At 38.6% G+C, this 25,984-nt stretch overlaps 1 protein-coding gene across 1 annotated transcript; it reads right to left on the bottom strand.

Moving 5' to 3' along the window:
* Nucleotides 1–650: 650 nt before the first annotated feature.
* On the bottom strand, nucleotides 651–24,527 carry LOC132644533 (uncharacterized). Its single transcript, XM_060361120.1, has 3 exons — nucleotides 24,330–24,527; nucleotides 18,531–18,649; nucleotides 651–995 (listed from the first exon to the last, which is right to left on the bottom strand). Exons 1-3 carry the CDS (start codon nucleotides 24,400–24,402, stop codon nucleotides 885–887), a joined length of 303 nt encoding a protein of 100 aa, XP_060217103.1. The 5' UTR covers nucleotides 24,403–24,527; the 3' UTR covers nucleotides 651–884.
* Between the last annotated feature and the right edge of the window lie 1,457 nt (nucleotides 24,528–25,984).

The raw sequence follows: 25,984 nt of genomic DNA, 5'->3' as shown, positions 1-25,984 counted from the left end.
AATATGACTCTTTCTTTTTGCAATTAAAATCCTACCTAGATTGCATTTTATTCTAATATTTTAGACATTTACATCATAAAAAGTTTGCTATAGAAGCACTTTTAGAAGAAACTTATAACGCGAATGCTTGCAAAAGTAAATCCATAATGTTTTTGGCAAGCTTTTCAATAACATTATTTGAATTTTGAAGAGTTTTGTTTGAACACCTAGTTTTTACTAGACCCTAGTTTTACATCTTTTTAGCTATGATATCCTTGTTTAGGCTCGATACCCATTTTGAAGAGTTACATAATGAAATCACATTTTCTCGTTTGTTTCACTCAGCAAACAGTGTGTGTCATCGTATTTTCTATCCATGATGACCTACTTTTCTTGCATGGTCGGGTGATCTAGGTCGACGGATGACGTGGTACCACATGATCCCAAGATAACATCATAGGGACAATAACGATCGAAAACCATGCAAGACTTTTCCTGTAATACATGTATCTCAGCAAAATTACCATGTACATGCACTAAACCAACATTAAAGAAAGAAAGATGAATAATGTTTTGTCCCGTATATTGCTGTGATAAGCTCCATATTTCATCCCAATCGGAAGGTCGCTGTTCTCGGATGGTTAAGACAGTTGGAATTTTGTTCATGCTGCTTCTATCTTCAAAAAAAAAAAAAAAAAAAAAAAAAAAAAAAGAGAGAAATTTCCAACATAAAGTTCCTATGACAAACATTTCTAAACTGCTGCCTCTCCAGAAACCCACTCTTTGATAATAACACGCACTCTATAACATTTTTGAAGCATGAATCAATATGGAAGAAAATTATTTCTAATGAGAAAAAATGATCTTTCTCGTATCAATCGGGCTGATGAAACAGTCTTAGAATTTTACTCTTCATCTAGATGGTCAAAGAGTTCTCTCCAATGAGCCGCGGCTTCTTCTGGGGTTCGCGTCGACCACAGTTGAGGCTTCTCTTTCTCACGTGTTTCCAAAATCTCCTGCTTCACAAGATCTAGTGGTGAGTATGAAAAACAAAATCAACAAAGTAGCACAGCAAGCAGAAGTGACTTTATGAGGATACATAGGGAAGAGCAAGCAGAGGTATAACTAAATTACCACATGAAATTTTGTATCCATTGGTTAAGAAAAAAGCCTCTGCATCCATTAATCACATCTTCAGAGAAGCGTCCAACCAAAAAAAGAAATTTTATGTAGTTCAGCGACCTCATTAGAAGCAAATGGAATAGCATAACTGCCTCACTCACCAACTCAAGAATGTAGTTGGTGAATAAAATCCCGAATCATTTATACATCATATTTAAAATTGTGGATGAGTTGGATTGTTGTTACTTGCAGCCTATGATGCTAGGACTCTTCACTTCGGTGCAGCACCCGTGTCGACACGACATGGGTGTGGGTGTGGGTGTGGGTGTGGGATCCGTATCCGATCTGGTCAACCAATTTTGAGTACTTTAACCAAAATCGAGGGAGAAATTCTGGACAGATTCAATGATGTATGTAAACAAAACATAAGTTATGGTGAAATTGAAGAAAATGGGATAACTTGTATATAGAAATTTCTCTCTCACTCCTTTTCCTTTTATCTCCTTCTGAGATTCTCCTCTTGATCAATATTTTCTCCTCAAGTTTTCCATATAATATCTCATAATTTAGATTTTATAACTCTATTTTTAGAATTTTAAATTATTTTTTGCCGAATCCCCGCACTCGTATCCGTACCTGGATCCACACCCACAAATCTTAAATTTAAGATCAAGACGAATCCAACCTCTAGATTCGTACCCTTATCCGACACCCGCACCCGAGTCCGAGCAACATAGCTTGCAGCACACTGAGCATAGCTTGTTATTACTTCAATTTGAAGCACCCTAAGTGTACTGTACTAGGGGCAGGAAAAATGTTTGGCATGGATATCTTTTTTTATTTTTTTTCGTTTTTTATTTTTTATTTTTGGCATGGATATCGAAATCTTTTTTTTTTTTTTTATTAGGGAATGGATATTGAAATCAAAGACAAGCCAACTACCTAGGAGGTTTTTAGTTAATGTTTCTCTTGTAGTTTTGCTGAAAATTAATATATCGAAGACCTATATTTCATTGAGGACTTTGAAAACATAGATGGGTTTGGTTTATGCCGGAATACAAGCATGGCACTTGAGTAACTGACTTCCAGTGCGGTTCTCAAAAGAATAATCAGAAATTTTTGATTCTTTATAACTGTGCCAAATGTCATGCAAGTCAAATTTCCTGATGTCATGTACACATCGACTGAAAAATGTTACACCGAAATGAAAGATGGAATAAGGTTTAGGGAAAACATGAGCTAAAACTGCAGTGTGTAGGGAAGAAAGTGGAGCTAAAACTTCAGTGTTTGGAGAGTAAAAATTCCTATGAAGGTTTCTTGTTTTGTCTGGCTGGTGATTAGGAAAGCTTGTTTAACACATGAAGAGGTGTTCAGATTTGTTCAAGATGTCTATTATGTGGGCAGGATGGTGAAAACAATAAGCATCATTTTTTTGCATTGCAAGACAACTATAAATCTGTGTGGCACATGTTCTTTTGCATTTTGGGTGTTGAATGGGTAATGCCTGGTTCTACATTGGGACTTCTAAGCAGCTGGAAAAGTGTGGGGAAAAGAAATGGTGATGAAGATTGGTGGCAGGTCATCCCTGCTTGTATGTGGTGGGTAGTCCGGAAAGAAAGGAATTCAAGACAATTTGAAGCTACTAGCAGTTCCATCCAGAAAATCAGGATGAATTGTCTTAGTTTGTTCCTTTTTGGTGTAAACAGTTTTTTTTTTTTTTTTTTTTTGGGGGGGGGGGGGGGGGGGGGGGGGGGGTGTAGGAGAATTGGTAGATTTAATTGGCAATGTATAAATTTTTAGCTTTTGAGTAAGGGCACTGACTTTTTGCTGTAAGTATGATTCTGCAAAGTTCTTAACATTTTTTAGGTGTTAAAAGTTATGGTTAGTATAAATGGTTACCTTTGACTCTCAAAAAAAAAAAAAAAAAAGTAGAAGTTAAAAATCCAGCAAATGCTAATTTGTTATTGTATCTCATTCAGTCATTTGCTGACATAATTAAGCTTCTAAGTCAGTCAAGCAATTAAGAATCAACTTGCAAATAGAAATGCACATTTTCTGTACTGTAAATTGCACTTAAGATTCAAAGAAAGAGGAAAATTTCTGGGAAACATGCCAGTAAGTACTTCTGTTTAAGCCCAGGGCAAGCCCATAAAAAACCTGAACACGAGTATACAAAATAGGCAGCTTAATATAGCAGCAACAGGGCATGCTGAACCAAAGAAGGTAAAACCAGAGTTATGAAGCAAACTTCAAATGAAAAAGAATGAATTAAACGAAAAGGGTATAAGTAAGCCATTTCCTCTGGTTTTGGCAAAACTAAATGACCCTTCCCCTAGTTTGTGAAATACGTAAAACTTACCCTCTAGTTTAATTTCATTACACAGACCTCCTTTTTTTTTTTTCTTGAAATGGTAAAGGTTAAACCTCCTTCACTGTCAATCTCCGGGATTCAAGGGGTTAAATGGAAACATCAGCAAATTGAAACTGTTTTCAGCTCTACCCTTAATAGCACAAAAGGCAAAAAGGAAAGATACACATTAGTGAATCTTGTATCCTAAACCTCCCCCATTTGAGAAGTCTCTCGTTAGTATGCCTCCTCTTCCGACATTATAGCATCAACTTTTCTAATCAAAGAGTTGATAATTTGGAGAAGATTCAGATTCAATTGCTAAAGCGTCTAAACAGTAATATTATATTCCTCATCCTATACTCTGCCTTGACTAACAACAACAACAACAAGCCCAGTATAATTCCACCATGTGGGGTCTGGGGTGAGTAGAGTGTACGCAGACCTAACCCCCACCTTGAAAGGTAGGGCGGCTGTTTCCGAAAGACCCTCGGCTCAAGAGAAGAAAACAAGACAAAAGGTCAGATAAGGCCAAGCATATCGAAAACAATATGAAAACAAGGAATAACAAAAGCGAGAAAGTCATGGTAGAACAGTCCAGAAAGAAAGGAGCCGTAACTACTATAAATAGATAAGATAACCAAAGTACAACGGCCCCATAAATAAAAGCAGCAATCAAATGCAGAAATCAAATGGCAATAAACAAATGAGCATAACTACAACTACTATGGTGGAAGGATAAGACACCTAGCCTTCTATCCTAATCTGAGTTCTCCACAACCTCCTATCTAAGGTCATGTCCTCGGTGAGCTGAAACTGTGCCATATCCTGTCTAATCACCTCTCCCCAATACTTCTTCGGCCTCCCTTTACCTCTCCTGAAACCATCCATAGCCAACCTCTCACACCTTCGCACTGGAGAATCTGTGTCTCTCCTCTTCACATGCCCAAACCATCTCAGCCTCGCTTCCCGCATCTTGTCCTCCACCGATGCGACTCCCACCTTGTCTCGGATATCTTCATTTCTAATCCTATCTCTCCTTGACTAATGCCTAAAATTCTTTATGCTGATTTTAGTTTTCAATCTGCACTACTCTACTTCTAAAAAGGAAGAAAAAGGAGGAGAAGACAGAGAAATGAAAATGTTTGCTTATGTAGCTAGTTTTAGTGGGAAGAATAACTATGGATGAGGGAAGATAAGTCCAATGCATAAGGTCAGTGTTATCAAAGGCGCGCTTAAGCCCTGGAGCGAGGCTCAAAACATGTTGAGCGCTTCGCCTCGCTTTATGTGCGCTTCAGTGTCATCATCAAGGCTCTAAGACATACTTTTCCTTGCCAAGTAGCCTCTCTTGAGAGAGATGACACCAGATAATTGATATTTCACTCTATTGTTATGTTTTTACAATTATTATTTTTTTATTAAGCACCGGGTGTCCGGGTCTCTTTGAGCCCCGACTAATCCCGGGGGTGCACAGGCCCTCAGCAAGGAGTTTCTCGCAAGTGCACCACGGGTAATTCAGGGTTTTACCCCAATCCGATGGCCCTCAGAAATTGTTTGCACCCAGTGGATTTCAAACTTGAGACCTTGAAAGGGAGCACCCCAAGGCTCAAGCCAATTACCACCAGGCCAACCCCTGAGGGTTTTTTTACAATTTGTTTGTCCATATATGTGTTATCCAAGCTTTTGTGTTATCCAAGCTTTTTATTATTAGTCTTGGGATAAACACACACACACATATATATATATATATATATATATTTTGCACAATTGCGTCTTTTTTCATTAAAGCCCACGCTTTATTTGCGCTTTGCGCTTAAAGCCCAGCTGACTTTAGAGCTTTTTTGCGCTTTTCGCTTTTGATAACACTGCATAAGGTTTGATAGTTTAGAGAATCGAATCTTGTAGGTTAACTGTTTGCATCATCACCATATAAGAATATCTGCAGTGACAAGTCGCAAAGAAGAAAGTTCTTTCTTTTTTTTTTTTTTTTGAAATGGAGAAGGTAGTGGCGAAGAAGAAAGTTTTCACCAGCTTACCCATATGAATTCTCCACGTTAGAATGCATATCAATTTACAGCTTCGATGAACTTTCCTAAGTCAACTGGAGAAAAGAGGCAGGGAAGAACTACTGATCTTGGACAAAGTTAGCTTTAAGTAAAATCTGCGAAGGGGAGGTAATCTTCTCGGCAACAGATGCTATAGGTGCGGAAGGAAGGTAAGACATCCATTTCTGCGTCGCTAGATTGCTACACAATCGTGGATCCTATTTCTATATCTTTGATGGGGATCAAATCGGCAATGCAAGGGGCAGACAATGATACCTAGACAGGTAGGATCGTCAGGAAGCAAACGAAGCAAGGAAAGCACAGGACAGCACTCGTGCAAGTATTTTTTGGTTTGCAGACAATGATACCTAGACAGGTAGGATTGTCAGGAAGCAAACGAAGCAAGGAAAGCACAGGACAGCACTCGTGCAAGTATTTTTTGGTTTGTTTGGAGGGAGAGAATCAAGCAGTCCTTTGAAGATAAAGCAGTTTCAACTGCATATGCTTGTATCTTTTGGTTGTTTTGCAGTACCATGAAAACTGTACATAAGAGAATCTATATTTGACTTCTCAATTCCCAACCTCAATAAGGAATTGAGATTTGTCGCTCTATATCGCTTGCACTCACTTCGGGCTGGGATATAAAGAATAGTACTCCTTATTTCCCCCTTTATATAACACTATTACTGTTTGGGGAAACAGCCTTTTCTTTAACTACAACTTTTTGATACATTGTTCAAAAAAATTCTAAATATAAAAGGTTGTGTTATAAAATAAAAACTATAAAGTAAATACACGGAAGAAATATGTAGAGAGATATAAGATTGTATTGCTACTCTTTCAATTCTACATATGGCCACTATTTATAAGGAAAAATATATGCTTAATGGCTAAGCCATTTAAGATGACAACTAAGGGGTCATGTACTCTTGGTGGCTAAGTAACTTAATGGACAAGCATACTCATAACACTCCCCCTTGGATGTCCATTAATTAGATGATGTGCCTCGTTAAAACCTTATTAGGAAAAACCTTATGGGAAAAAGCCTCAATGAAGGAAAAAAGAGTACACATATCTAGTAATACGCTTTGAGAGATGCCTCATTAAAAACCTTACCAAGAAAACCCAATGGGACAAAACTTGGTTAAAGAAAAAAGAGTACAACGCGTATTTCACTCCCCCTGACGAAGACCAAGATTCAGATGTCGGAGCCTTCGCATTCCAATCTTGAATATCATCTTCTCAAGAGTTGAAGTTGGCAAAGATTTGATGAACAAATCTGCAAGTTCACTTGAACGGATTTGTTGCACATCAATATCACCATTCTTTTGGAGATCATGTGTCAAAAATAACTTTGGTGAAATGTGCTTCGTTCTATCTCCTTTTATGAAACCTCCTTTTAATTGAGCTATGCATGCAGCATTATCTTCATATAATACTGTGGGTATTTTTGTTTCACACTTCAAGCCACATCTTTCTCTGATGAAATGTATCACTGATCTCAACCACACACATTCTCTACTTGCTTCATGAATAGCGATTATCTCAGCATGATTTGAAGAAGTAGCAACAATGGACTGCTTTGTCGATCGCCATGATATAGCAGTACCTCCGCATGTAAACAGATAGCCCGTTTGAGATCGAGCTTTATGTGGATCAGATAAATAACCTGCATCGACATAACCAACTAGATCTGTACTACTATTGTTAGCATAAAACAGACCCATATCGCTAGTTCCTTTCAGATATCGCAATATATGCTTAATCCCGTTCCAATGCCTCTGTGTAGGAGAAGAGCTATATCTTGCTAGCAAATTAACGGAAAATGCTATGTCAGGTCTTGTAGCATTAGCAAGATACATAAGTGCACCTATTGCACTAAGATATGATACTTCAGGACCAAGTAGCTCTTCGTTTTCTTCCTGAGGTCGGAATGGATCATTTTTTTTTTTTTGGTAAAGTAATAAAATTCATTAGTAAAACATCAAGAAGATGCAAGGTTACAGATGGGAAAAGCTGACAGACTTGGCAAAAACCTGTAGAACAATCTAAAGATATCCTATCTCTACTGAACTAGAGAAAAGGAGCTGACAAAGTCTAGAAAGTTACCCACATTGTTTACAGGGGCAAAAAAATGCCAACTAAAAAGACTAACTAAACACCTAGACTTTAGAGAGCAAATAGGAGTTGAGATTCCTTCAAAGCATCTGCTGTTTCTCTCCTTTCATAGGGTCCAAAAAATTACTGCTGGGATCATTCTCCAGATTCTTTTAATGGATTTGTCAACTCTCCAGAGTATCCAACTAGCATATGCATTTTTGATGTTGAAGGGCATTACCCATTGTAGACCAAGCATAGAGTAGAAGAAAAACCAGAGGCTAGCTGCTGCAGGGCAGTGCAAAAATAGATGGTTGACACTCTCATTGGTCTGCTTGCACATGATACACATGTTAACGACGATTACACCTCTCCTTCTAAGATTGTCTTGTGTTAGGCATGCTTCCTTCAGTGCAGTCCAAGTGAAGCAAGTAACTCTGACAGGCTGTCTGGTTCTCCATACAAGCTTCCAAGGCCAGACCTCTAAAAGGCTATTTTGAGAGCTCCAGTTGTTGTAACATTCCTTCACAGTGAAAATCTTTTCCTTAGAATTGCCCCAGAGGATTCTGTCCTGAAAATCTGCCACCAAAGTACTTTGACCCAAACTTTCTAATAGAGAAAGAAAATCATCAACTTCCCAATCCTGTAAATTTCTCCTTAAAATTGGTGTCCAACAGTTGTTAACTCTATATTGAGCTAATGTTGCTTCTTTGTTAGAAGCTATCAGAAATAGTGAGGGAAATAAGTCTTTTACTAAAGTGTCCCCAAGCCATTTGTCCTGCCAAAATCTGATCTTGAGCCCATTTCCAGCCTTGAATGAGACAGCCTGGAAGAATTCCTCTTGGAGACTACTGATGTGTTTCCATACTCCAACACCATATGGTTCATTGCTTTTCTTTGCAGTCCAGTGGTCTTGAATACCATATTTAGCTTTGATGATTTCCTTCGAGTACCCTGCCTCATTTTGACCATATCTCCAAAGCCACTTCATGAGTAGGCTATTGTTATGAAACTTAAGATTTCTAATCCCCAGCCCCCCTTGGCCTTTGGGTTAAATAACTGATTGTCATTTGACCAAAGAGAATTTATGAGTAACACTGTTACCTTCCCATAGGAATTTCCTTCTAAGCCTGTCAATTTGCTTTAGAACTGAGCTTGGCATAGGGAAGAGTGACATACAGTAAGTGGGAATGCTGTCTAGGACACTTTTGATGAGGGTGAGCCTGCCACCCAATGAGAGATATTGCATCTGCCAAGTGGCTAGTCTTTTCTCCATTCTTTCAATGACCCCACTCCATATCCCAGATGATTTGAATTTAGCACCCAAAGGAAGTCCCAAATAGGTGGTGGGAAAGAAGCCTGTTTTGCAGCTAAGAATATCAGCAAGAGCTTCTAGGTTGGCCACTTCATTCACTGGATATATAGTGCTCTTAAGCATATTGATATGAAGTCCAGAGATGGCCTCAAAGATCATGAGGATGGTGTTGAGATTAGAGACCTGCTGACAGCTCCACAAAATATAAGGGTGTCATTTGCATACAGTAGATGAGAGACTGAGACTGAGGTGGAAGGATTTCTGCCCATTTGGAACCCTTGAATCCACTGAAGTTCTTTGGCCTTTGCTAACAGCTGAGATATCCTTCCATCGCAATGATAAAGAGGAAAGGGGACAATGGATCCCCCTGCCTGAGTCCCTTTTGAGAAGAGAAAAACCCAACTGGACTTCTGTTCACCAGAACTGAAAATTTCACTGTCGAAATACAGAAATAAATCCACCTTATCCACCTTTCCCCGAAACCCATTTGCTTCAAAATGTTGACTAAATAAGCCCAGTTAAGCTGATCAAAAGCTTTCTCAATATCTAATTTGCATAGGATCCCAGTCTCTCCACTTTTAATTTTCCAGTCTAGCACTTCATTGGCAATCATAGATGCATCAGTGATCTGCCTATTCTTCAGAAAAGCACTCTGCTGTCCAGAAACTAAGGAATTCACCACCTTTCCCAGCCTCTTAGCTAAAATTTTAGCCAGCAATTTGTAGACACTGCCTACAAGACTTATAGGCCTATAATCTCTAAGCTCTGCGGCCCCTTTCTTCTTTGGGATAAGAGCAATGAAAGAGGCATTGCATGATCTCACCATTTGGCAGTTCTGATGAAAGAAATTAAAAGCTGCTAGCAGGTCTGCTTTGATGAAGTTCCGTGATTTCTGAAAGAAGGCCATAGTGAAACCATCAGGGCCTGGAGCTTTGTCAGGGGCACAAGTCATGAGAGCTTCTGAAATCTCCATTTCGGTGAAAGGAAGTTCAAGTTCCTCTTTATCAATTGTGTTGAGACTTGACAGACCTTCAAAGACAGCTGAGGGTCTCCAAGATTCAGTCTCTTTGTAAATTTATTGATAGTACTCCAGAATACCATCCTTGATCCTTCCTTTGTCTTCAATTACTTCATTCCCTATTTTGAGTCTGTCAATGGTATTGCCCTTTCTATGAGAGTTGGCCATTCTTTGGAAAAACTTTGTATTCTTATCCCCCTCTTTCAACCATAAACATCTTGATTTTTGTCTCCATGAGATCTCTTCAGCGGTTGCTATTTGCTGAAGTTCAAGCTTGAGATTCAATGTCTGACCTTTCTCTTCTGTAGAGAGAGCTCTGAGCTCAGCTAATTGGTCCAGCTTCCAAAGTTCTTTGAGTGCCTTGTTCCTTTGAGTCTCGATTGTTCCATAGACCTCCCTATTCCATTTAGTAATGTCTTTCTTGAGATTCCTTAGTTTCTGCATTAGCACAAAGTCTGGGGTGCCTAATACAGTGTAAGAAATCCACCATCCTTCTATCATGTCCATGAAACCCTCAGCTTGAAGCCACATGTTTTCAAATTTGAAATAAGAAGGTGTGGTCTCCCAATCTCCACTTTCCAGGATAATTGGTTTATGATCAGAAAAAACTCTAGGCAAAGGGTACTGTTTGATAGTATTGAACATCTCACTCCATTCTGTTGAGATAAGGAACCTGTCAATTCTAGAGGCTTGGAGAGACTCCTCCCCTCTTGACCAGGTAAATTGTGCTCCCTGAAGTGGAGGGTCAATCAAATCCAGGTCTAGAATAGTGTTGGAGAAGCCCAGCATCACCCTTGATCTTCTAACGCAGTTCAATCTTTCCCCCACAAATCTGCACACATTGAAATCCCCTCCTATGACCCATAGGTCATACCACAATCCCCTGATAGATGCTAACTCGAGCCAAAGATCCTCCCTTTCTGGATTGGTATGAGGGTCATAAACACTAGTAAAAACCCATTTGAAATCCTCAGCAAGAGTGTTTTAACTCTCATCTGGAATGAGCCTTGTGAGACCTGCCCCTCTCTTTCTTCCCACTCCCGTCCTGGAGACCCCAATCCAATCTTTTAAGTTCAGTAACTGCTTTGCTTTTCCCTTTCTTTAATTCTCCTGTTTTATTTTTTTGCTCAAGAATCTGCACTTTCCTTGTTTCCTCCATTCTCAGAATAATTCCCAGAAGTTCATGTTCAAACCCAGCAACATTTACCCCCAACACTTTGCAAGCCTTCATCATTGTCAACTTCATCCATTTTGAGGTTTCCACCACCTCAGGGATATCAACAGTTTGAATTTGTAGATCATGCCAAGGCAAAGGAAGAAAACTGTTGTAGGACTGAGATGAGATACCAGAGTCAGATTCATTTGAAACTGACAGTGCTGAGAATATCGGTTTGGGTATATGTGGGTTCATCGAGTGTCCTGCGTGAACCGCTTCATCATCTGCTTCAGGCTCGGATACTGTCCCCTCCATGAGTTCTAAATCCCTGAGACTAGAAGCTTGAATTTCTAGTTCAAAAGGATCAAAAGAGAATGAAGCATTCAAGGAGGATGAAGCTCTGAAGCAGCATGGGTCCAGCTTTGGTACAGATGATCTCCACACTTGCTTCTTTTTGTGTTGCTTGAAGTGTTTGCTTGTAAGTGGGCCTTTAGTGTAGTAACCGCTATTCAAAGCTAATGAAGTTCTCCCTTTGTAGTGTTTCTTACTACCCTGACTATTAGAAGAGAATAAGGCCGGCCCATTTGTGTTTAAATCCTTCGAATTCCTTCTTTTCTCCACAGGTTCTTCCACACGTGTGTCACGTGAATCATTAATGGTGTTAGCACGTGGAACTGAGAGAGAATTTGACCCCATCTTATTACCAACCTCGGGCAAACCAGTTGAAGGACCAGCATGTAAAGAGAAAGACTGGATTTCCTTAATTATTGGCAATTCGAAGATCCTATCATCAAATTCAAAATTCAACCTTGCCGGAAACTTCATAGCTGATTTTTTGACGCAGATACGAGCCCAGATCAGGTGGGTTCTGTTCTTCGTATCTTCATCAACACCGATATAACCCCCGCAACGAGCCCCTATATGTTCAAAAGTGTCCATTGACCAAGCATTTAGGGGGATTCTAAAAACTTTCAACCATATGTTTTCCGAGCAGTTACCAGATTGCAATGAGAAAATGTCATGCGACCACCAAGATAAAGAAAAATGTCTTCCGTTCCAGAACCAATTCCCTGCTTTTACCCTTATTGCCTCTTGCCTGGAAGGAAGCTCAAAGAGGAACTGATTGTGGTCTAAAGGTATGACTTTGCTGCCAGCAGTAACTCTCCATCTACTAATGAACCATTTCTGAATAGTTTCGGGATTGGGACTGTGATGAAATGGATCATTGAAGGTGCCAACCAAGCTTCTGTGCAGAGGATGTTTTTCATTCAATTCTCCTTTGTTCGTTCCTCGACTTATTTCTGGCCATCTGTCAATGCTAGCAGCTGCGCGATAAGATTTTGTCAATGGGGGAGGAGGAAGCAGTGGCTCTGCTTCGCTGAATTCTTTCAGAAATCAAAGGATTTTCTTCGCAATATCTGACCATCCACTGTTGAGGCTGATCTCAAGGATTATCACTGCTGCTTTAGATGAACCATGCCAAACCTCTATGCGAACAAATCTACCATAAACATTGAAGTTTTGGTAAACTCTGAAAAGATTGTGTTGTTGCTTTCTACCCCACCTTCTATATAGTCGACCAGTACCTTTTGATGCTTGAATAAGCGCTTCGCACACCCATCTCAGGTTCTGAATATCCATATTGATCTTGCTTGTATATCTCTTGCCCCTTTCTATTAGTGAAAACCAGTTATAATATTTATCCCCCGTATTCCTGAGTTCAAAGGATTTATCCCCACTGATGAAAAAAAGGTGTGAGCCCTGCATGTTTCTAATGGAAGTCATTGAAGAGACTGAAATGACCAGTGAAAGAGTTTTACTGAAATGACCACTGAAGGAGTTTTATGTTGATTGATGTGGTCGCCGGCACTGTCAGATGTCACCGGTGATTCTGCCGACAGTAACTCAGGTCGCCGGAGTTTTTTCCGGCACTGACAGGTCGCCGGAAAAATTTTCCGGCACTGCCAGAGGTCGCCGATGTCACCAGTTATTTTCCGACACTGACAGAGGGTAGATCTGAAAATATTTGGAGGAGAGAGAAAGCAAAAGGATGAGAAAAAGCTGTAGATGGAGGCTATGGAGGAGAGAGAAAGCTGGAGTCATGCTGGAGTGAGGGCTGCGATGGTGGTTTGAGGAGAGAGAGAATCAGATCTGGATCTATTTTCTCTTACCTGGGAATCTGTGTCTGGGAGCATTTTCCCTTTTAGTTGTAGTTGAATCATATTTTCAGTAGCGGAACGGATCTTTGCTTACTTCAAGTGAGCGAACGACCATAGGAGTACTTAAAGGATGCGCATTGTCCATGTAAAACCGTTTTAAAACTTTCTCAGTATAGGCAGATTGATGGATAAAGATCCCTTTTGCGAAATGTTCAATTTGCAGACCAAGACAGAGTTTTGTCTTTCCGAGATCTTTCATCTCAAATTCTTCCTTCAAATATTCAATCGCCTTTTGGAGCTCTTCTGGAGTTCCAATGAGATTTATGTCATCAACATAAACAGCAAGTATAATGAACCCTGATTTTGTTTTCTTAATAAAAACACATGGACAAATGGCATCATTTATATATCCTTCATTTATCAAGTACTCACTTAGGCGATTATACCACATGCGCCCTGATTGTTTTAAACCATATAATGATCTTTGTAATCTGATTGAATACATTTCCCGAGACTTTAAACCAAATGCTTCAGGCATTTTATATCCTTCAGGAATTTTCATATAAATTTCATTATCAAGTGAGCCATAAAGATAAGCTGTAACCACATCCATCAGATGTATTTCAAGGGTTTCATAACCGATGAGGTATCGAAATGTTATAGCATCCATAACTGGTGAATACGTTTCTTCATAGTCGACGCCGGGTCTTTGAGAGAATCCTTGTGCAACAAGGCGTGCTTTGTATCGCACAATTTCATTTCTCTCATTTCTTTTTCGTACAAAGACCCATTTGTGGCCAACTGGTTTTACACCATTAGGCGTTTGGACTACAGGTCCAAAAACCTCACGTTTAGCAAGTGAATTCAATTCTGATTGAATTGTTTCTTGCCATTTTGGCCAATCATATCTTCGTCGACATTCTTCGACAGATTGAGGTTCCTGATCCTCACTGCCTTTCATAATATTTAGTGCAACATTATATGCAAAAACACTATTCACCGCAATTTTCGAACGATTCAAGTTGCCCTCATCACCAGTAAAACTTAATGATAGTTCTTTACTCACTGGAGTCTCGGGTTTGCTGATTGCTTCAGGAATATCAGGATTAATCAGATCTTGAATCTCTTCATGAGATCCTTTCATAGTGTCATTCTGATCATTGTTTGTATTTCTTTTTCTAGGATTTTTATCCTTGGAGCCCAATGGCCTACCACGCTTCAGGCGTGGATGAGATTCAGAGGCTATGACACTAGTAGATTGTCCCTTTGGAACATCAATTCAAATAGGCACATTCTCTGCAGGGATATACGACTTAGTTATTCTTTTCAAATCAGTAAATCCGTCTGGCATTTGATTTGCTATTTTCTGCAAGTGGATGATCTTCTGGATCTCCTGCTCACATATAGGGGAACGTGGATCAAAATGAGATAGTGATGGAACTCTCCACGCAATTTCTCTTTTGATTTCTTTTCTCTCTCCCCCTAATTGTGGAAAATTTGTTTCATCAAATCGACAATCTGCAAATCGGGCAGTGAATAAATCTCCTGTCAATGGCTCAAGATAGCGAATAATGGAGGGTGATTCAAACCCAACATATATTCCTAACCTTCTTTGGGGGCCATCTTAGTGCGCTGTGGTGGTGCTACAGGCACATATACAGCACAGCCAAAGATTCAGAGATGAGCAATATTTGGTTCATGACCAAATACTAATTGTGACGGGGAGTATTTATTATAATGAGTCGGTCTGAGACGAATAAGAGATGCTGCATGTAAGATAGCATGACCCCAGACGGTTGTAGGCAACCGTGTTTTCATAAGTAATGGTCTTGCTATCAATTGCACACGCTTAATAAATGACTCAACAAGGCCATTATGGGTATGAACATGTGCTACAGGATGTTCAACCTTTATCCCAACTGATAAACAATAATCATCAAAAGCTTGGGATGTAAATTCTCCAGCATTATCAAGACGTATAGCTTTTATAGGATAATCTGGGAACTGTGCCCTTAAGCGTATTATTTGTGCCAATAATTTCGCAAACGCCAGGTTGCGAGACGATATGAGGCACACATGAGACCATCTCGAAGACGCATCTATTAGAACCATAAAATATCTGAATGACCCACAAGATGGGTGAATAGGTCCACATATATCCCCATGTATACGCTCTAGAAAAGCAGGGGATTCAACGTCAACTTTCATTGGTGATGGCCTGGTTATCAATTTGCCCTGATGACAAGCGACACATGAAAATTCACTACTTTCAAGAATCTTCAGGTTCTTAAGTGGGTGCCCATTTGAATTTTCAATAATTCGTCTCATCATTATTGATCCAGGATGACCCATTCGGTCATGCCAAAGCACAAAAGTTCCTGAATCGTTACACTTCTGGTTTACGATTGAGTGCACTTCAATTGTACTAATTTCTGCATAGTACAGGCCAGAAGACAAAGTTGGTAATTTCTCCAAAACATATTTCTGGCCGGAGACATTCTTTGTAATAATAAGATATTCATCATTTGTTTCATTTAATGTCTCGGCGTGATACCCATTACGGCGGATATCTTTGAAACTCAACAAGTTTCTTGGGGATCTAGAAGAGAATAATGCATCTTCTATAACAAGTTTCGTCCCCTTAGGTAGAAATATAGTAGCTCTTCCGGAGCCTTCAATTAATTTCGAATTGCCAGAAATTGTATTAATATTTCCCCTTTTTCTACGCAAGTGAGAAAAGTATTTCTCATCTTTGAATATAGCATGCGTTGTTCCACTATCAATCACACAAATATCTTCATGATTGGTCATTGATCCAAATAATATTTGAGGATTTTTCATATATTCTTCAAAACGAAAGAATAGACAAAGTAAACATCGAAGTAGATATTATGATTTAGACAAAGTATTACACACTTTATTACATATATTACTATTAAACAAAGCATTACACACACTTTATTTACATAACTATGGAAACATAACCACATTAGCTAATACAAACGACATGTATGAAATATCTAAGTTAATACAGATCCATCACCGATCAGATGATCTATTTTCCCTTCAGGGAGTTCAAAGAAATCTGCCACATCTAGATGCATGGGCTCAACATTATCTTCAGAAATAAAATTTGCTTCGGCATCCTTTTCTGCCTTTTTGAGGGAGGCTTGATACAGCTCAACTAGGTGCTTTGGCGTACGACAGGTACGTGACCAGTGCCCTTTTCCTCCACATCGGAAGCATTTATTTTCTGAATTTTTCTTTTGCACAGCTTCATGCTTTTCATCCTTCCTTTTACACTGCTGGTGGTGAAGGGTATTATTTGGTGCAAGACGAGAATCATGATTAAAATTCCTTCCTCGACCACGACCATGACCACAACTGGGGCCACGACCTCTTCCACGCCTAGAATGGCGAAAATTTGCCTCATTCACTTCAGGGAATGGGGCAGTACCAGTGGGTCGGCTTTCATGATTTTTCATTAATAATTCATTATGTTGTTCAGCCACTAGAAGATGTGAGATTAGATCAGAATATTTCTTGAACTTCATCTCTCAAAAGTGGAGAATGTTTTCTCCAGCATATCATGATCAGTGATATTTTCACCACATAATTTCAACTGAGAAATAATTTTAAACATTGCAGAATTATATGCCTTCAGATTTAAAATCTTGTAGCCTTAAATGGAGCCAATCAAAACGTGCTTGTGGAAGTATGACCATCTTCAGGTGATCATATCTATCTCTCAGATCATTCCACAGCGTAAGAGGATCTTTAACCGAGAGATATTCCATTTTCAAATTCTCATCAAGATGATGGCGGAGGAATATCATTGCCTTGGCACGGTCTTGGTTTGATGCCTCATTTTTATCTTTGATGGTGTCTGCCAGACCCATCGCATTAAGGTGAATCTCGGCATCAAGAATCCAAGACATATAGCTATTGCCGGATATATCTAAGGCTACAAATTCATGTTTAGAAAGATTTGTCATTAGTAAAGGAAAAAAAGAAATCAATACCTTCGAGGCTTTTAAAGTATTTGCTCGAGATAACAGAGTCTCGTGCTGATAACGTGTTATAAAATAAAAACTATAAAGTAAATACACGGAAGAAATATGTAGAGAGATATAAGATTGTATTGCTCATCTTTTAATTCTACATATGGCCACTATTTATAAGGAAAAATATATGCTTAATGGCTAAGCCATTTAAGATGACAACTAAGGAGTCATGTACTCTTGGTGGCTAAGTAACTTAATGGATAAGCATACTCATTACTCTAATTAATGGACATCCAAGGGGGAGTGTTATGAGTATGCTTGTCCATTAAGTTACTTAGCCACCAAGAGTACATGACCCCTTAGTTGTCATCTTAAATGGCTTAGCCATTAAGCATATATTTTTCCTTATAAATAGTGGTCATATGTAGAATTGAAAGAGTAGCAATACAATCTTATATCTCTCTACATATTTCTTCCGTGTATTTACTTTATAGTTTTTATTTTATAACAGGTTGCAGTTTCTAGAACATTTTATCTAGTTTTTTATTATCTAATATTTTATTTTAATAAGATGAAGAAATCGATGTCCGAATTGAGACTGCAAATTAAAAGGTCTGAACCTTCCATTCTTTTTGAAATGTCATTCAAGAAAAACAGCTCTCTCTCTCTCTCCCCCCCCCCCCCCCCCCTTCCCTCCCTCCCTCTCCCTCTATGGTCATCAAAAACCTGATAAATCCTCAGATCAAAACAAGCTATCATCTCTTCTCCTATTTTATCCCTCTTTAGCATGGGGAAACGGACATCTATAGTGGTTATAGAACGAACAGCTTCTCATATGCTTGCTGCCCTACTGTAAATACCATTCAAAACTCACTGACTACTACATACCACGTGCCCTTTCAAAAAAGGGTAACAGGCATGACTCAAGAAAAACATCTTAAATGTGCCTTTTCCCCATATTCGTTTCTTTCTTTACCAATTTTATTTTGGCTTTTGGTTTTGAGTTCTATCAGAGATTAGAATGTCAAGTGACAGCCTGACAGGTAGATATTGCTTATTATACTACTTTGATTGATGCCACAACATACAACATATTTCAGGCAAGTGATGTACTAAACATGGGAGGATAAATACAGAAAATTGTAGAAAACCGATACTGAAAAAAAATTTCTGCTATGGAATAAGAATCAGCATAAACAGGAGAAGGGACCTTGCAACTTTGAATAACTCAGAAGAAAAAAAGAACATCATGAAACAGTCCAGACTATGATGCAAGAGAACACTATACCTCCACTTCAGAAGACCTTTTGGTTTTTAATGTCAGACAATCAACAAGACCACTCCACTTCTGACTACAATTATCAAGGACACCAACTCTATAGTACTGCTGCATCTGATGGACTGGAGCTGCCACAACATAGTTACGCATCAGCCTAAACTAATTCTCAATGAAGAAAGCAAACGTAAATACAGAAGAGAAACAGGTCTCGCATTAATCCTAGTGATATCAACTTTGGTTTTGCTCCTTTTGGACTATTGATAATTTCATACAGATATTGCAACCAAAACTTATTTATTAACAACAGCAAAATAACAGAATGTATGGTGGTGAGCCTTCTATTGAGTATAGAATTGTGTTGCTATCTCGGCATGTAAACGAATCATTTTACAACAACAACAACCCAGTGAAATCCCACATCTTGGGGTCTGGGGAGGGTATAATGTACGCAGACCTTAAACGAATCATTTTATTTATCGAAAATGTCTAAATGTGTGTCTCTCAAATAAATTACCCCTAGTTTAGAAGCTTCCAGGCATTTCCTTCCATAACAAAGATGGAAGAAGAACAAATAGATAAGGAGTGGTCAGGGGTGCAAATAGTAGCATAGAATATAATAAGTGGCATCAGAAATCACCAAGCAAGACTTGCATCACTTCAGATAAAGCAAGTTACCATTACAATATGATCCTATTGTGTACAATAGTTCCCCTCAGTTGCAGCGGATTGGCTAAGGCTATTAAAGGCAAGGATCAGCGTAAGACTTGTTGTTTAAGGCCCCGGCTTAGCTAAACAGCGGTCTAGATCCTTGACGAACCTGAGCTTGCAAAGCTCTCTTCTGACAACCCCAAGAGCAGTCTCTCATTTGCTAGCATCGTAACAACTAACAACTTTCACAAACAATTTACCAGCCTCTGTGGTCTACCGTTTGTTTGATCATTTACGAAATCCTTATTTAAGGCATTCACATGTTACAAATAGTACTTCCTACTCTTCACCATGAGGTGTCAAAAAAAAAAGGGTATTCAAGAGTGCTTTCAACTGAAAAGATGATCAAATGTAAGTTTTGCTATTGTTTGGTCATCTATCCACCCTCTTTCTCCTTTCGTCATCTGATACATAAATGGATTACGTAGTGCATTTGATATTAACTTAAGTTTATGACAGATGATCTCTTTGTTGGAAAACTCTTACTGAGGTCCTTTTTCCATATTCCTAACAAAAGTAAGTGGGTTACTCTGAATCACATTTCAGACCAATCAGTTTGGGGTTTCCTTGGATAAAAGAGAGTTCGAAAGTTCTTCAATCTTTAACTTTTTCTTTTAAGTGGAAAGTGATGATTTCCATATCTCAGAGCTGGATATAACTACTTATAGCGCCAAAGGGAAATTGGGTCTTCCATTGGTTTCTCTTAAAAATGCCTTTTACCTAAGAAATCAAGTGGCTTGCTTGGAGCTCAAGTTTTTAATTCCTCAAGAATACCATTTGGTATAAATCATGGATTTGCATTAAAATAGTCATTATCATCGGAGGATGAGCCTTTAGAGTACTCCTTTAGTGACCTGTAGTCATGGTTTTGAAGCCTAGAAACAACCTTTTTGCAGTTTGTATATCAGTAGAAAATGCATAGAAACAGCCAATAATACCACTAAAGGAGTACTCTAAAGGCCTTCGAAACAGCCAAGAATCCACCCTCTTACCTTTAGAGTACTCCTTTAGTGACCTGTAGTCGTGCCCACCTCCCCCACCTCCACACTAGCCAGAGAGTACTGCACGCATAGGGTAAGCCCTTCTTAGTCATTCCCAATGGAGCTCATTCCACCGGGCAAGGAAATTGAGATTTGTATATCAGTAAAAAATGCAGAGAACCTCTTGTGTTAGAGAACCCTAAACGATTCAAATGAAGCAAAATGGATGGTGACGATTCATTTATTCTTGTAACAAGGAAAATGATAGTATATTTCACTCTTATGTTAGGCTAAAAACTGGAATCAGCACAAAGAAAGGCAGAACAAAGATAAAAACAGTTGAATGTTATTGGAGTAGGGATTCCCAGGAAGGAGAGTGTTCTTTTATGACTGTGGCTCCCGGGCCAGCTTGCGCACCTCGACTATTCCACCGAGTACCCGCTACCTCCTACCAACACAGGCACCGGATAACTCTGCCCACTAAGACTTGGATAGATTGCAAGAAATCACCTAGTGTATTTTGTCACCGTTGCAACCCATGAAGAAAAGCTTTAGATGAATGCAAAAGACTAAGAAGAAGTAAGCGGAGGGGCTAGAGCGGGAACAGGGATTCTATCCTCAGATATTCGAAGAAGCGGAGGAGCTAGAGCTGAAATAGGGATTCTATCCTCAACGAGTCCACACATGCAACATCACAGTAGAGCTGAAGCAAAGATTGTTTAGTGAGAACACAAATTTAAAAAAGGATTGCTTAATGCCAATCAGAATAGAGCTTGTTAGGTCTTATTCTGCAGAGTTAAGATGAGACCTTGAGAATATGGAGTCACCCTTGCAATTGGATCAGATGTGTCATGCTTGCTACCATTCACTCCCACGTTCATCAGAAACCACTACTTATGATCAAGTTGAATGTGCTTATTCTGATGTGGCACAACATCAGCTTGATTGCTGCACTCTGTAGGTTCCAAAGCAGAAAACCTACATGCTGCACACTAAATTCCTAGGTTTTAATGTTAAAACCCCATTCAATTTGCAAAAGAAATGGTTGTGATGCTATATCTAAAATCCGCATTGAATCTACCAACCAGAAAGGATTTTCTGGTTGAAATGATAACAAGCTAACATCTGTTGCAGCACTACATTCAACAGCCGTTGGCTCGTTGCAACCTTTAGCCTATTACTTTCATAATTTTGGCATGCACACAGACGCACCTCAAGACCCATATTACTACATCCGAAAGGCTGGTGCAAGTCCTATCTTGTGCCATAGCCTTTGGTGTAGTAGAATAGGCAATAAATATAGTTATCGCACTGGGATTGCCACCAATAAAAAGGGAGATCCTCCTTCAAACTCTACTTCAGAAAGAGTTTCTTTTTCAACCTTCTGTGTTCTGATACACCTGAAAATCCTCCTCTTTCCTAATCAATAGCAAAGACCTCTTGCACAATATACATCCGAATTTCAAATTGGTCACTTGCTTTAATTACTAATGTTATGGACAGGAGCATAAATCATTTTCCCGTGGGGTTTAGAGCAGTAGGAGAAATTATTTATACTCTGTGAAAGATTTTTGAGAGCCATGATGCAACTGTTAGGTCTAAGGTTTCACCTATTAATTTTGATGATAACAAACCAACATAATTATTTATAAAAGAACATTTACTTGTGGTAAATTTATTTTTGCTATAGGTTTATTTGATGAAGATCTAATCAAATATGGAAAAGAAGACATTACAAGATGGAATCACGGAAGATGTGGAAGAAAAGGACTTACCCAAATCAAGGTGCAAGAATTATGGGAAGAATATTTACTATGATCCTAAGGAAGGAAAATATTCTACAAAAGAAAAAGATCAAGATTGATTTGGTACTTAATGAAGGTTCAAAGTCTATGGAGTATCAAGATATGCAGAAGTCTCAAGTTTACAAAAGAGTCCACATTCGGAGTAATAAAAGTCCAAATTCAAGAAGACGAATGTGACTACATTCGAATTAATATAAATCAAGATCCAAGGTGAAATGAAGAGGATCTTGAAATTCTCTTGGGTTGATTAACTAAAAGCTCATACTTGTACAAGCCAGTAAAAGAAGAAAGAAATATTTGAATTTGCATTTCAAATTTGAATATACGTCTACTACGAGTTGGAAGGAATGAAATATCTCTACTACAAGTCTACAGTTGCAAATCTCATGAAGACCATGAATATTTAATTTATTGTGAAGATTTGTTAACTATGGATGGAGGATGTTGAGTGAATATCAATTATGGAAAAAGATACTATTTTCCATAATCAAGAATGGAAGATTCAAAGGAGTTCAAATTACTACCATAATTTATGAAAGAATATTTTTATTATATTCTATATCTCGGAAAATATTTGTTTTCAAGGAAATTAACGAGAGTTATGGAAATTACAGTACTACATCCTTGATGGAAAGGAATTTCTCATTATTACTATATGATTGAAGAAGTATTCCATGATTTATGGAAATAAAGGAAGGAGCATATTATTTGGAAAGCACAAAGAGAAGACCAGAATGTAATTGAAGAACTTGGATGGAAAACACAAATTGATTCCACTCAAAGTCATTCCACGTGATCACTTTACCAAGAAGATGGAATAAAATATATTCTCTCCTATACAAGGAAAGAAGAGGAAAACGGCTTCAGCAAATCTCTATAGCCATATCATACCATAAATGAGAGAGATGACTTATCAATCAAAGCAAGAATATTGTAATCAAGCTGACTAGTCAAGGAAAGCGACAATGACCCGAAGATCTCAAGGAGGATTTCCATCTACAACAATCAAGTGAAATAATACTATCCAATATTAGAAGACTACTGCATTTATGAGGAGCAACATCTAGAATATTCAAAGACCGAGTATAAAAGAGAAGATACTGCAACAATACGCAGCCACTTATACTTTCGTCTCAACCTTCTCAAGTTTTTTGCTTTACTTTTCATAAGCATTGTACTCTTGAGTGACTTACTGTGTAAACAAAAAAGAGAGGAGAGATATAGTATAGTTGGTGAGGCTTTGTATTTAGAGGTTGTATCATTGTTCGTTTCTTTGGTGAGCGAGTGAAAACCAAAGAGTCATTGTTGGTGAGCGAGTGAAAAACCAATTTTGTGCGTTGTTGGTGAGGGTGTCAAAACCAACCCTTGTTCGTGGTTGGTGAGCAACCTTGTAAACGTTGGTGGTGAACGAGGAAAACCACAAAAGCTGTACTCAACTCAAACTACAAAGAGCTTAAAGAGATAACCTCCTTGCAACCCAAGGGGACTGGATTAGTATACCACATTGGTTCCGAACCAGTATAAAAATTCCTGATGTCATTTATTTTATTGCTCTCATATTATATTTTGCACCCGTACTATTTGTTGTGGTTTATACTTGTGCAAATCGAAGGACTAACAATTTTGTGCAAGCTGTCTCGCTATCAGTCAGACTAGAACCAAACAGTAGTCGACTAGATTTTTAACAGGCTTACAATCCCCCCCCCCCCCCCCGGTCTTGTACTTTCAGCAACCAGCTTCATTTGACCAGGTCGACTGACACAAGATCTGCCTATCATCCACGCAACAATCCAGATGTCTAATTCATTCACACAACAATTTGTTTCTTGTAGCGACAAATTAGAAAATATGTCAACTGGCAATTGTATTTCTAAACAAGGAATAGTGGATATTGGTATCTCAAAACACTGCTCATGACCAATTGAATCCCGACATAACAGCAAATACCTAAAGGACAAAACTATCATGATGCCCAACAATTGAGATTCTCCAAACCTTCCCTTTTTCGCCGCTATTATCAAGTGGTGATTACAAGAAATTTGATATCTTTAGCAAAAAACCCCACACCCAAAGCCTAGATAAGCTATGAGAGAAGAAAAAGAATTATTTGATTAAGAATAGCAGCAAATAAACCGTATGAAGAGATACAAATCAAGCTACATTACTAAACATTCAGAGCATAAGAGACTATAATTAACTAGCCTGGACAAGTGATTAGCATACTTAAAATGCTCTTACTGACAAGGGGGTTTGATGGATTAGAGCTTATAAATTCTTTTCAATGAATACTAAATCTAAAGAAATGCACTACTTACAGTAACAGAACCAGAGTGCATCGAAGTAAGGGGCGCATGATAATCGTCTTCGTGTTTGCTTTTCAGAACTCATCTCAACTTCTCCAGACGTATCAAAGATCAATTAAGGTATGCCTGAACTCCCCGTCGGAAATTTTGATTGGTGTGTTTAGACTTTAGACTAGAATATGACTCAATTATGTATTTGCCTCACTAGGTATTTTTATTTCTACTTTTCCCCACTCTATTAACATGCGCATTTATTTATTGGTCACTTTTTAGTTTTTTGTTTTACGAGAGGTGACTCAAGTTTTAATTATTAGGTGGATGTGATAATTTTCTATTGGTGATTAACGGATTTTGAAGTTGCCCAAAAGTTTCTATTTTGATACTTTGACCCTCAACTTTATTTTTAATACTTTGCACTCAAGTTTTATTTTTAACACTTTGACCCACCTCCGCCCAGAACCCGCTCCCTACCCCATGCCCCCCACGTCCCTCCCTCACCCCCGCCCCCACCCCATCCCCCACCAAATTTTTATTTTTTCACCCCCCCTCCTCCCAACCCCTTAACCCCCCACCCCAAAAAATAATTAAATTTTTTTTTGATTTTCTTTATTTGTTTTTTCACCCCCTCCCCCTTCCGCCTCCTCCTCGCAACCCTCCCCCCACCCCCCACCCTCCAAAAAAAATTTAAAATTTTTGATTTTCTTTATTTGTTTTTTCACCCCCCCCCCCCCTCCCTCCTCCTCCTCGCAACCCTCCCCCACCCAAAAAAAAAATTAAAAGTTTGACTTTTTCTTACCAGCCTCCACTCCTCCTCTCCCCTCCCCCCCCCACCCCCACCCCCACCAAAAAAAAAAAAAAAAGTTTTGATATTTTTTTTTGTTTTTTCACCAGCCCCCGCTCCTCTTCCCACCCCTCACAACCCCCCCCCCCCTACACACACACACACAAAAAAAAATTGTTTTTTTAAAAAAAGTTTGAAAAGTTTTTCTTTTTGTTTTTTGCACCCACCCCTACCCTTCAAAAAAAAATGTTTGTTTAAAAAAAAAAGTTTTGAAAAGTTTTTGTTTTTTTTTTTTGCACCCCCCCCCCCTCCCCCACTCAAAAAGAATATTAAAAAGAAGTTTTGATTTTTTTGGGGGTTTAGGAAAAGTTTGGATAAAATTCAGGTTGTTGTTGTAGTGTGTTTGTAGTAAAATAGATGGTTTTTCTGTTGTTGTCCTGGTATGGTTCAGGGTTTAGGAAAAGATATCCAATAGATGGTTTTTTTGTTCTTGTCCTGGTATTTATCTGGTTCTGTTTATAGAAGATATCCAACGGATTTATAGTTGTTGCAACGAGTTCTACACTTGTGGCAACCAGTAGACAATCTGTTCCAACAACTACAAATCTGTTGGACATAGCTTCAGTTATTTAGTTCTATTTGTAGAAAATATCCAACAGATTTGTAGTTGTTGTCCAAGCCGAAATGCTCCATAGTTGCACTGTGTTGTAATAATAGTTATTTGTTGGAACTTTATAACATTTTAATGTTATTCTTTTTTAAAATGGTAATTTTTGTTCTTGGTGCTTGTGAACTTGGTTTATATGATATGTTGATCGTGCTCAAATCACAAATGTGTGTATTGTTGTTAATAAATTGCTAAACAGTTTTCAACAAGAAATGAATT

Source organism: Lycium barbarum, chromosome 6, assembly GCF_019175385.1.
Source record: "Lycium barbarum isolate Lr01 chromosome 6, ASM1917538v2, whole genome shotgun sequence".
Classification (NCBI taxonomy): domain Eukaryota; kingdom Viridiplantae; phylum Streptophyta; class Magnoliopsida; order Solanales; family Solanaceae; genus Lycium; species Lycium barbarum.
The sequence above is the reverse complement of the archived record's forward strand: the minus strand, read 5'-3'. Positions and strand labels throughout refer to the sequence as shown.

Coding starts and splice junctions, on each gene's coding strand:
- LOC132644533 (XM_060361120.1), bottom strand. CDS start 24,402: ATGAGTTCTGAAAAGCAAACACGAAGACGATTATCATGCGCCCCTTAC. Junction 18,650..24,329: donor TGCACTCTGGTTCTGTTACT/GTAAGTAGTGCA, acceptor ATGTTGTGGCAG/CTCCAGTCCATCAGATGCAG. Junction 996..18,530: donor AAAGGTCTTCTGAAGTGGAG/GTATAGTGTTCT, acceptor CTTGTGAAGCAG/GAGATTTTGGAAACACGTGA.